The following is a 13,635-nucleotide window of genomic DNA, read 5'->3' on the forward strand; positions in this document are numbered from 1 at the left end:
GGACGCTACAATATACATGCCACGCTACCACCAAACCCCGCCCACCTCAACCCCGCCGCAACCCTCCCCCAGCTCCCGAATTCAGAGGTCTCAAGGTTGGCAAGTATGCTTGCAGCAGCAGCCATGTTGTGAGCGCTGTCTGTCCCTAATGTACTGACCTTTTCAGTAATATTCCAGTCCTTAGCAACTTGAAGGAACTGACTTGTGCATGCTTCAGCAAAAGGTATTTCTTCAGTTTTTAAAACGCCCAGAGAAAAGGATTGTAGTTTCCATGGTTTATCTATTAAATCTACAGTTACTCCAATGTAGTTGTGACTACTTACCGAAGTCTGATGGTCTCCGGTAAGCAAAATAAATTCAGCATCAGCCAATAGTTGTTACTTGCTGCTTTTGTGTGTGCAGTACAGTTCGTTTATCCTTGTGTAATTGTTTACTTCGAAGGTAGTTTGTACGAGGAGTCACCTGTGGCGATATTCATGACATCTTGCAGTCGTTGGTCTTCAATGATGTTCAGCGGCCGACATGCAGTGGCTTTCCATTTTGCAAAAGCATGATTTAACTTATCTGATGTATGTTATGATCCGTTGCCCGAATCATGTTCTGTTTAGTTTTGAGCTCCCTCAGTTCCTGTCTTGAGCACCCCTGGGTTTGTGTTTTGGTTACCACGGTTGCTGATTAGTTTCACCTGCCTCTGATTAGTGTTCGGCACGCTCACCTGCTGCCGGGCACTAATCAGAGAGCTATTTAGTCCTGCCTTTTCGCCTCACTCATCTTGGTGCTTTTATTTGCCGTATGCAACTGTCACGTTGGTCCCCTGTGTTTTTCTTGCGCGTCCCGTCTTAGTGTTCCTTGTGAGCTATCTTGTTAGCTTCCCGTGTGTTAGGCATGATTGTTTTGTTTGTTTTGTATTGTTTTCCATGATTTATGCCAATAAATCATTATTCTTACCTGCAAACTGCTTCCTGTTGTTCCGCCTCATCCTGGACGGACGACCCCCAACATCAACATGCTACGGTACCATTACAACGCGTGTAAACTCAGCCAGCGCTGTTAGACGTCCTTTGTTCGTAGCATTTGGGCCGGCATTTTTGCTAGCGGCATCCTCAAGTAAATGTTTTGCTTTTGAGATGATATTTTAAACTCGATTTGCTACGATGACAAGAACGTTTGTCACTGCAATATGTACAAACAACCTGAGTTTTATCAAAAGTTTCGTCGTAGAGCGCTTTAAAGAGAAATTGGCCGCCGAACACACTGCTGGGAATCTCCTCACTCATCTTTGCACTGGCGTGCGGCCTGATCACTGCCCGTGTAACAATGTGCGTTGCCTTTCAGATCAAGGTGCGGTCAAAACAAATAGTGCGATTAATTTCAATTAATTTATGATTAATGCGATAATTGTTTTCAATATATGTTAAAATTAATGTGTATGTATATGTGTATATATATATATATATATATATATACAAACCCTGTTTCCATATGAGTTGGGAAATTGTGTTAGATGTAAATATAAATGTAATACAGTGATTTGCAAATCATTTTCAACCCATATTCAGTTGAATATGCTACAAAGACAACATATTTGATGTTCAAACTGATAAACATTTTTTTTTTGCAAATAATCATTAACTTTAGAATTTGATGCCAGCAACACGTGACAAAGAAGTTGGGAAAGGTGGCAATAAATACTGATAAAGTTGAGGAATGCTCATCAAACACTTATTTGGAACATCCCACAGGTGAACAGGCATATTGGGAACAGGTGGGTGCCATGATTGGGTATAAAAGTAGATTCCATGAAATACTCAGTCATTCACAAACAAGGATGGGGCGAGGGTCACCACTTTGTCAACAAATGCGTGAGCAAATTGTTGAACAGTTTAAGAAAAAACATTCTCAACCAGCTATTGCAAGGAATTTAGGGATTTCACCATATACGGTCCGTAATATTATCAAAGGGTTCAGAGAATCTGGAGAAATCACTGCACGTAAGCAGCTAAGCCCATGACCTTCGATCCCCCAGGCTGTACTGCATTAACAAGCGACATCAGTGTGTAAAGGATATCACCACATGGGCTTAGGAACACTTTAGAAACCCACTGTCAGTAACTACAGTTGGTCGCTACATCTGTAAGTGCAAGTTAAAACTCTCCTATGCAAGGGGAAAACCGTTTATCAACAACACCCAGAAACGCTGTCGGCTTTGCTGGGCCTGAGCTCATCTAAGATGGACTGATACAAAGTGGAAAAGTGTTCTGTGGTCTGTGGTTTTGGAGCAACATATGTTGCCATCCAAGCAACGTTACCATGGACGCCCCTGCTTATTTCAGCAAGACAATGACATCAACGTGGCTTCATAGTAAAGGAGTGCGGGTACTAGACTGGCCTGCCTGAAGTCCAGACCTGTCTCCCATTGAAAATGTGTGGTGCATTATGAAGCCTAAAATACCACAACAGAGACCTCCGGACTGTTGAACAACTTAAGCTGTACATCAAGCAAGAATGGGAAAGAATTCCACCTGAGAAGCTTAAAAAATGTGTCTCCTCAGTTCCCAAACGTTTACTCAGTGTTGTTAAAAGGAAAGGCCATGTAACACAGTGGTGAACATGTCCTTTCCCAACTACTTTGGCACATGTTGCAGCCATGAAATTCTAAGTTAATTATTATTTGCAAAAAAAAAATAAAGTTTATGAGTTTGAACATCAAATATCTTGTCTTTGTAGTGCATTCAATTGAATATGGGTTGAAAAGGATTTGCAAATCATTGTATTCCGTTTATATTTACATCTAACACAATTTCCCAACTCATATGGAAACGGGGTTTGTATATGTGTGTGTGTATATATATATATATATATATATATATATGTGTGTATATATATATATATATATATATATATATATATATATATATATATATATATATATGTGAAAATTTTTATATATCTAATGAACTTGTATTCACCACGACGCATAAACACACACATACACAACAAGTTGTTTGAGATTGTACTCACCCACAGTGATGGTGATTTATGGGAATAAATATGTTAGAGGAGTTTAACCAGAGATAAGGTGTGTGAGTGCATGCGTGAGTGTGCGCTTGTGTGTATGTGTGTGTGTGTGTGTGTGTGTGTGTGTGTGTGTGTGTGTGCAGCTGTTTTTAATGGCAGCTGGCTGAAATGAGGCCTGAAATTGAGTGCAGGGAGAGAAAGAGAAGTATGAATTTTGAACCAGGGTGAAGTTGAAGCAAGGGAATGAGAACAGCAGCCTATTCTGCATAAATGGAGGTTAAAATTGACAAAAGAGATGTACAGCAAATATTAATCGACAAAGTGGTCAAGGTTAAACCTCTCAAGCAAGCGTGTGGCATGTCGTCATTACTCTCTTTTACACTGCATTTATACATTTGGCTTTGAACATATTCCTGTTTAAGATTGCTGTGCAAGGTTTGTACCATACCCAAACTAATGAATCAAACTTAATCATTTTAGAGATTATAAATACCAGATTGTGAATAAAAAATATCATACATACATATAGTATATAGCAGGCATGTGGTAAATATAGCCTTTTTAACCTTTCCAAATATTTATTTTTAAAACCAACAATATTCTGCAAACCATTTGCGGTCTTGAAATCATTTTAATGGTTTATGAAAGTAGAGGCTCTAAGCTTTCTAGTCATTCAAGTGACTGCGTCAGAGCAGTTCCCAGAGGGACAAGCTTTTGTACAAACTACAAAGCAGAGGTTTGTGTGGCAAGGAAAAAGAAAATGTATTCAAGGTTATTCAAAAAACAAGTTTGTTTTCGTATTTTGTTCTGTCACATTATTGGTGTTTTTTTGTTTTTGTAAGCATGCCACGGGCTTCAACAAACAATACTCAGCTGATTCCAGGAGTGAGCGAATTGTCAAAATCTCAGTAATTAATCAACATGATTAGCTAGTTTGTTTGGCTTTCTCAATGTTGCGATTTGATTAAAGCTATACATTTTGTTTAATATTGAACACAATATAACAACATATCAAATCAAAATTGCTCCTCTGATTTCAACCAATACTGTGTGGTTATTACTATGTTTTATTTATTTACTCATTTGTTTTTGTTTGACATTTATTACGTATGTCTATCTTGTGAGTTATAGTTTGCTTAGCGGTTGTGTAGCTGCTAGCTCCTAGCCTATTGCCTCCCATGTTTACCTTTTGTAAATGACTTGACTAAAATACAAGGAGAGCGTGTGCTTATTGGAGGATATTTAACTGTTAACTGGCTATCAAGCATTGCGCAAGTATCCCTTATATTGGAGAGTTTAGATGTAAATCGATATAATCTGATGCTTGTTTTTTGCTGATATCTGTCCGATATTAGTATTGAACAGGACACCCCTATACTCTACATAAATGCAGAAAACTTAGATTTATGATTTCATCAGTTGCTTTATGGATATAAAAAATACTGTACTATTAAAGTGCATAGTCAACATAGCCACAGGCCCAAATAATGCTCTTTGGAATTACCGGTTTGAATATGATATTCTGTTTTGTGTATTTCTGTAAAGGTGGTGTCAATTCCACGCATCGATTGTTTTAAAGAATGAAAACAATATAACACTTTTGTGGCAACCTCACACTGGAAAAGCAAACTCCTGCAAAGATCACTCGGGCAGCAGAAACAATATAAATGCAGAGTACCTTGTGAATATTTGACATTTTGACAGAAAAAGGCAGGCTACTTGCATGTGGGTATGGTCTCCAGTCAGACAGCTGGGTCATGTTAAAATGTATTCCGATTGTTTTTGTGCGCTTCTCTTGTGTCTGGGCCTATTATTTATTTTACTCGTCTATTTCTAGTGCAATGGCGTTTTACTGCTTGGAGCCTCCTCAGCTATCTTGACCACCAAGCAAGGACATATTCTTTACATTGTTCTCTGGTGTTACAATATCTTTTTTATTCTGTGCAAATAAGGGTAATTAACTACCAATGTACAGTGCATACACTATCTGTACTGCAAAAAAGTAATGTTATGATAATGAATAATGTTGGTTATGGAGAACACCCAAACCTTCATTAGATCATACCCATTCAAATGTAGTGACTTAGTATTTTTTGCAAAAAGCAAAGAACATTTTGCTACCCAATAATGTACAATAGTTTAAAAACAATGTTTTAAACACTTGTATGCCAGAACAACTCTAAAGAACACTAGCATTTTGTAGACTAAAACTATTACATTTAAGCTGATTGGTTGTATATCTGTTTAAGCAAACAATAATTTCGAAATCACATCACTACGTTTGCTTTTTCCTTTGACAACATCACCGATTACAACTCACTGCAGACTTCATGAATGCCAAAAAACATAATAAAACATCACTTAATGTACTGCTCTCACCGGAATGCCGACTGATGGGTTGTTGATATATTTGTTGATATATTCCCATTTTGATCAAGAACGACTCATAATTGTGGCAAAGAAAAAAGGGGAGTGGAACCAAGCATCTTTTTGTGTCTTTCTCGCCGTTCACAAATCTAAATTGGGTGCCAAAGTTAACAACTTGTCAGATTATGACCTCATCCTTCTACTGTCCAGGTGAGAGGCAGAATAAACTCACACCAGCTCATGATGTCAATATAACAGGTAATTAGCGCTCTGTGTTCCCTTGGGGAACTGCACTTTTTGGGGAATTTTGCCCATAATTCATAATCCCTTTGTGAGACAAATGCCATATAGTTCACTATTTCCATTAACAACTACTACTAATTATGGCATACTTCATGAGAGCCAACAAATATTAATTTGGGACAAATGATGATCCGGAAACGTATCTTTTTGAGTCTGAATATACGGAGTAACATGTTTTAAAACACCTGTATGCAAGCGCAACTCAAATATTTTTGGCATATCATTATGCAGACTAAAGTCACAGAGGGCGATGAGTGTGAGGAAAACCAAAGCAGAGCAGGTGAACATGGCAGGAAGGGTGTAACATCAGGAAATCTACCGGCGCTGAGTACTGGGACTGATGTTCTTAAGTACTCAGATGATGAGAATAAGGTGTGTGCGCTGGTGACTCCAGCAACCAGGTACTGCAACAAAAAAGGAGATAGGCCACAACACAGCTGCTAAGTCATGACAAAGACATTAACCTTTCATTTGACCTGGCAAAGATCATAGGGCATGTGTTGTTTAGATCATGCTGTCACGAGGTGTTGGTGACGAACCCCAAGATGTAGAGAAGGCAGGCTTGGTGCAGGAAAACATGATTTAAAGTCCACAATAAAGAAAAAACACAAACCAGGAACTAGGAACAGGCAAACTGGAAACAGGAACCAGAAAACAGAAAAACTGTAAATGGCTAACGGCTAACAGGAAAACACAAAACAAGGAGCTAGGAGACAGCACACTGTAAATAGCTATAGGAACCAGCCAACAGGAACAGCTTACCGCAAATAACGACATTGACGATTATTAGCACGACAGGTAGTGATGACAATACTCCAGCACTGACTGGAGGACAAAGCAGGTTTAAATAGCAGCCGGCTGATTGACACCAGGTGTGGCCAGGTGCCAATCAGCCGCAGCTGAGGGGAAACAGTGCTCAGGGAGAAAAGCAGGAAATAACCAAAATAAGAGCGCTAACAGTAAATAAAGACAGAGGAAAAACCAAAACATAACTAAACTGTCAGTGACAAACCTGACAGTAGCCCCCCTTCCCATAACAGATACCAGACGTTCTAGAAACCCCCCTCCCCCCCCCAAAAAAACAGTCCAAAGTCACGGGAGGGTGGAGGGAGGACAAGGCGGTGGGCCGCCAGGCCAAGTGTCCCAGCGGGGAAGAGTCAGGTGGCGACGGCGAGTTGAACGCCGCCGCAATTGGCGAGGCGGTCGCCCATGGAACGACCACATCCGTGGCCGACGAGAGGTTGGTGGCGCCCTCTGCTGGCCCACCGGAGAGGATGGTGACGCCCTCTGTTGGCCCACCAGAGAGGATGGTGGCGCCCTCTGCTGGCCCACCGGAGAGGATGGTGGCGCCCTCTGCTGGCCCACCGGAGATGATGGTGGCGCTCTCTGTTGGCCCACCGGAGAGGATGGTGGTGCCCTCTGCTGGCCCACCGAAGAGGATGGTGGCGCCCTCTGCTGGCCCACCGAAGAGGATGGTGGCGCCCTCTGCTGGGCAACCGGAGTGTATGGCGGCCTCTGCTGGCCCACCGTAGTGCATGTCGGTGTCTGCTGGCCCACCGGAGTGCATGGCGGCGTCTGCTGGCCCACCGGAGTGCATGGCGGCGTCTGCTGGCCCACGGGAGTGCATGGTGGCGTCTGTTACAGAAGTAGCTGTGCGTCCCCAGCTGCACAGCTACTCATAGCCCCCCCCTCAAGGGACGGATCCCAGACGTCCCCAGATAGGCCCACAGACGAAAGGGATGGGTGGGAGAGGGCTTGAAATGAGGCCGAACTTTTCCTCAATTTAGCCATCATTGCCAGAATCCCGTCAAGCCTCTCCGCCATCGAAATCTCCGCGGGGTTCGTATTAGGCTGGAGTATTCTGTCTGTTGGTGACGAACCCCAAGATGCAGAGAAGGCAGGCTTGGTGCAGGAAAACATGATTTAATGTCCACAATAAAGAAAAAACACAAACCAGGCAAACTGGAAACAGGAACCAGAAAACAGAAAAACTATAAAACAAAGAGCTAGGAGACAGCAAACTGTAAATAGCTATAGGAACCAGCCAACAGGAACAGTTTACCGCAAATAACGACATCGACGAGTATTAGCACGACAGGTAGTGATGACAATACTCCAGCACTGACTGGAGGACAAAGCAGGTTTAATTAGCAGCCGGCTGATTGACACCAGGTGTGGCCAGGTGCCAATCAGCCGCAGCTGAGGGGAAACAGCACTCAGGGAGAAAAGCAGGAAAAAAACAAAAAAAGAGCGCTGACAGGAAATAAAGACCGAGGAAAAACCGAAACATAACTAAACTGTCAGTGACAAACCTGACACATGCGTTTTTCTTTTTGCTTTGTATTACTAATCAGTTTGGAGCATAGGGCCTTTAAGATTTCCGCATTAAAGGAATGGTGAAGCAATTCACAGAACTGGCCAATAAAAACAAAATATACTATCAAACATGTGAAATTACATAAATTGTCATAATGTGACTGAAATGCAAAATGTGAGGAGAAGCAATATTTGTCTGGAGAAATCCGTGTTTACTTCCTCACAAACATTCAACTGCTCCCACCAAAAACAAAACATTTTACTCACCTCCATAGAGCCACCTAAAACAAGTGTGCGGAAAAAACAACTATAAAACTCATCTCTTACTCCAAAGGCAAAACAGTTCTAAATGACTTTTACGTGTCAGGCGATATGCTTACACAAATGTTATGGGTACACGTCGTCTAAAAGCCAAGTGGAAAGCACAGAAAAACATTGTGCTAATGCTAATACTAGCTAGCTGTTGTTGTGGCTGCGATCAAGGATACCAGGGATTGTAGCGTCATAAACATCTTCATTGCTCAGTTAAAGATAACTTTGTCGCTTCTAATAGTTTGGCCGCCAGTGTTGAAAATAATGATTGATGCATCCTTGTGTGGGCTGTTTGTTTACATTAAATGTAATAAATATAAACTTAAAACAATTATTCATACATTATTTTGTTACATGATTATGCTTGGACTTGAAATGTTGGTCACTATTTTCCAATGATGTGTTGTATCAATAAATGTACATATTTTTGTATTTAATTCATTTGTCACATTTATGTTAGAACCACAACCAATAAATGGTAAAGGTGGATTATTAGGATATATGGTATTCTGAGTGTTGAAAAGACTAATGATGTACACCAAAGCAAACCGAAAACTGTGGACACAAAACGGTAGTAATATCCAAACGGTGGATTTTGTGCTGGCTGCGACAATTTAGCACATTTTTTTAGCATCAAAATGAGAATCTGTTAAAAAAAAATCAAAACAAACATATCATGCAACTGATTTGTAGTGGCAATCCATGATATAAACCAAAGCCCTGTGTACATGAATCATTGACATTTTCATGATATCATCATTCGCTGACAATCAAGTGTAATAGATTGTGTACTGGGCGTGTAATGGTACACTGTCATCACTGCACTTGTTTTTTGAATTTTGCCTATCGTTCAGCATAATTATGAAAGGCATGACAACAGATGCATTTTTTGTTAATGCATTATAAATAGTAAATACATTTGATCAAAAGTCATCTTACAATGGAGCCTATGGAAACCGCTCTGTTCTGCCTATAAAGCCCTTAAAAAAAACATCCAAACACCCCCATTAAGGTTTTATATACGTTTGTACATGATGTAAGTATATATGTAATGTTGTAATGGACACATGTACAGTAACATTTAATATTTACATATTTTATCATTTTAAGCATATGCGGTGCACTGATTTCCAAAACGCATCACGGCGTTTGCTTTTTTTTTAACAACATCCCTGATTATTACTCACTCCAGACTTCATGAGAAGCAACTAACATAATAAAACATCACTTACTGTATAAGGTCTGCTATCATTAGAATGCTGACTGCTAGGATGTTCAAATATTCCCGTTTAGATGAGCCAAGCGTCCTTTCGTTTCGTTCTTGCCATTTCAAAGTCTAATTTGGCTGTCAAAGTGTACCAACTTGTCGGAATACATCCTCAGCCTTCTTCTATCCAGGTGAGAGGCATGATTTATGATCTATGATACACTTTCAAGAAGCAGAGAAGCGAGGAAACAGCTGGCCACTCGATGATGTAAACATAATACACAGGTCCGTGATCACGGTGCTGCTATAAAGAGTTTCTCAGCGTTAGCGCTTATAATATCAATATTACTACTACTTGGTTAATATTCATGTCACAAAATGTAAATGGAGTATTGGCGCTTTTAGGATTTTTTTTTATTGGATTTCATGGGCGGAATAGAGGACATCCTGTAAGCGGACTTTTCTTTACGTGTATTTGCAAGTTAGAATGCATTTAAAAAAATTCACCCGTCAACACATCTTTCATAATAATTTTTGAATGATAGGCAACATTTACCAAAAAAGTGCAGTTCCCTTTTGAGATCACGGTTTGGTTAATTTTTAGTACAGTAAGGGTACTGTACTAAGAAGTCATATGACAAATACATGTATCGTTAAACCCTTTTTGAATTCTGATATGTGTGCTTGCTTTCAAATGTTTGAACTAATTAGAACTCTAAGAAATTCTGCCACTATTTTTTCTTGTCTTGGATCTTCTTTACCACTCTTCTTCTTCCTTTTTCTTCCTTCTTGTCTCTTCCATGTCTTTTGTTCCTTATCCGTTCATCTCATGTCTTATTTTCTCTTTTTTCTTTACTTTGCAACACCATCTTACCTCCATTCCCCGCTGTGGTCGTCCCTTGTCCTTCCTGCATCGTCTCCCTCCCTCTGCTCTTGATAAAATATTCACAGAAGCCACACCCACTCAGTACAGGCCCGCCCACACGCCCACTACCCCCTGCCCACCTCCTGCTCCGCCTGCTCCTTCTGGCACCCCTTTGACTTACTCCTCCTCCTCTGATCCCCCACCAGTGTCCCCCAGCCCAGGCGTTGCCCTCCCCTCTGCCCCCCGTGACCTGGTCCCTGTCCTAGTGTCCAGTCGATTTGTTCGACTCAGCTGGCGCCCCCCAGAGGAGACTGGAGGATCTATACAAACATATGGCGTTTACTACTCCCAGGAGGGCATTGAAAGGTAAGACTGTTTTCATGTTTTTAAGTTGTCAGTTGTCCCGGTGTCACACCTGGAAATAGATTAAAACAAAACATAATATGGTTGCACTATGGATGGGTATTGAATTTGCTACTTTAATAGGTACTGACTGAAGTCAGTCGGTACTACCGGGTACCAATTAAAGTAAAATCACACGGTACCATAATTCTATAATTTTGTTGCACATGACTTTACGTCTCAAGCATTTGACCTGGAAACAAGCAGGCAAGCACTCAGCTGCACTGACTCAAAGTTATGTTACAATTTGCAATGCCAATAAAACAATAAGTGTTACGATGGCGCTGGCGAGGAGGCATGATTATGCCGATTGTTCTTCTGGTGAGGACAGCAGGAACTCCAGAGACAGCGTGCAGGTAGGACAAATTATTTATTTGTATAAATCATACAGGAAAACAGAAACGAACAAAACAAGCGAACACAAGGAGAGCGTGCCTAGCACAAGGAAAGCTAACGGAATAGCACACACAGGGAAGGCATAAGGCAACGCTTAGCTTACGGACACAAGGAATAAACGTGACAGTTGCGTAAAGCAAACAAAAGCACCAAGCTGAGTGACGGGAAAAAGCAGGACTAAATAGCTCTCTGATTAGTGCCCGGGAACAGGTGTGAGTCCCAAACACTAATCAGATGCAGGCGAAAACAATCAGTACCCATGACAACCAAGACAACACAAAACTGGAGTGCTGAAACATAACTTATATCACAAGTGACTCAAAACCCCAAAAAAACAATGATCCAACACCAGATCATAACAAGAAGAAGGCGCTTAAAAGTTCAGTAAGTCTCCACTTTTCAAAATGTACTAGCTCGATGCTAATTTACATATAATTGGCCATAGACATGCTACCGATTAGCATGAATGATTTTAACATATACACATTTTGTAATCAAAACTACAACAAAGATGCACGTTACGACCAAACAACTGGTGTGTATTTAATACAATACTTACATATGATACACTTTGGAGGGCTCAACAAAAGTAAAGACCCGCACATTAAACATAATGGCAAAGACTACTTCTTGGTAAAAGCAACACACCATATATATATATGTCTATACATTACTGCCATTTAAAGTCATGGAATTAGAACTGCATGCAAAGTCTACTATATTATACAGTACAGTGCAGTACTTGCAAATGAGCCACACAAATGTAAGAACATAAGATAATGACTGCACAGCACAACTCAGTTGATTATAATCATGGGGACCAATCACTTCAGTAGCTGACCATCACCTTATGCATGGTGCTCTGCGGGTGTTTTCTTGTTCTACTTAGAGGGACTGAATTGTATACTTAATATATACATTTATATAAATATTAGAGATGTCCGATTATCGGCCTGCCGATATTATCGGCCGATAAATGCTTTAAAAAGTAATATCGGAAATTATCAGTATCTGTTTCAAAAAGTAACATTAATGACTTTTTAAAACGCCGCTGTACGGAGCGTTACATATCCAGTAAAACACAGACGTAGGGGGAAGTACATAGCAGTTGCGTCTCCCAGTCAGCAGTCCCTCCCCTCTCCCCTCTCCCCTCTCCCACACACAACACAGGAGTTGACAACTGCAGCATGAGAGGTTTACTGGCGACACTTGATGACCTCATTAAACCGCCGCGAGCGAAGCATAACAACAACAAGAGTGTGTTGTTGCTGGTGCTGTAGCCGTGGCTAACAATCGAGCTCGCTCGATGACTGACTAACGACACCATGTCTATGGTTTGGGATTATTTTAAAGTGTGTCTGACAGATAAAAAACTGGCAATTTGCAATGAGGAGTAACCAAAGCGTCTTCCTTTAATACAAGCAATTTGATCTCCCACCTCTTCAAGAATCATAAAGAGATACACGATGAATGCAAGCGGAAGATGGATGTAAAGCAAGCACTGAAAAAAAGTAGTACCACACAGTTGTCGCTTAAAGACTCCGCCGAGAAAAAACAAAAATACAACAAAAACCACCCCAGGGCGAAAGCTCACGTTGTGGTCAGGGACAACGCACGCAACGCTTGCAGCACATTTTTGTTAATCATACAAATACGTTAGAGCAGGGCAGATTGAGCCCAGTTTATAATTTCCTGTTATACAGTATGCCAGGCAGCCTTGCACTAAAGGCTATGTGCACTATGTGATTGTTTACTTTATTACTCTAGTATACTCTGTACTGAAGCTGTGTGCCTTCATTGTTTTTGTAGCTGTTGTTTTGAGGCATGTTTAAAAATAAATAAATAAATAATGCACTTCGTGAAAGTCAAAGTATAGTATTTTCCATAGTTGTAGTGGGTATCAGGATTATCTCAGGGAGAGCATGTCCCAAATTCCAAGCTGCTGTTTTGAGGCATGTTAAAGAAAATACCGTATTTTCCGCACTATAAGGCGCACCTAAAAACCACAAATTTTCTCAAAAGCTAATAGTGCGCCTTATAACCCGGTGCGCTTTATTACGATTAATTTTCATAAAGTTTCGATCTCGCAACTTCGGTAAACAGCCGCCATCTTTTTTCCCGGTAGAACAGGAAGCGCTTCTTCTTCTACGCAAGCAACCGCCAAGGAAAGCACCCGCCCCCATAGAACAGGAAGCGCTTCACCCGCCCCCGGAAGAAGAAGAAAAAACGCGCGGATATCACCGTACGTTTCATTTCCTGTTTACATCTGTAAAGACCACAAAATGGCTCCTACTAAACGATCCGGTTCATAAAAAGACGCAATCTCTCCATCCGCACACGGATTACTACCGTATTTCACAGCAACTGAACCGCACTGTGGAACGGGAGCACGTACGGTGAATATTCGCTCCACAGGGAATGAGAAGTCATCCTTCACTGTGGTTCTAGC

General features: G+C 41.0%; 1 protein-coding gene across 4 annotated transcripts in view; it reads left to right on the forward strand.

Annotated features, from left to right (window-relative positions):
• Positions 1–13,635, forward strand: part of dcc (DCC netrin 1 receptor) — a 706,325-nt gene that overhangs the window by 370,951 nt on the left and 321,739 nt on the right. For 3 of the 4 annotated variants that reach the window (XM_061980597.1, XM_061980596.1, XM_061980598.1), the window contains exon 8: positions 10,595–10,754. The exons of the other annotated variant lie outside the window; for it this stretch is intronic. In XM_061980597.1, the coding sequence (XP_061836581.1) occupies positions 10,595–10,754 (160 nt within the window). The remainder of the gene's footprint in view (positions 1–10,594; positions 10,755–13,635) is intronic. 4 annotated transcript variants of the gene reach the window in all.

The sequence above is a fragment of the Nerophis lumbriciformis genome, linkage group LG20, assembly GCF_033978685.3.
Source record: "Nerophis lumbriciformis linkage group LG20, RoL_Nlum_v2.1, whole genome shotgun sequence".
NCBI classification, from domain to species: domain Eukaryota; kingdom Metazoa; phylum Chordata; class Actinopteri; order Syngnathiformes; family Syngnathidae; genus Nerophis; species Nerophis lumbriciformis.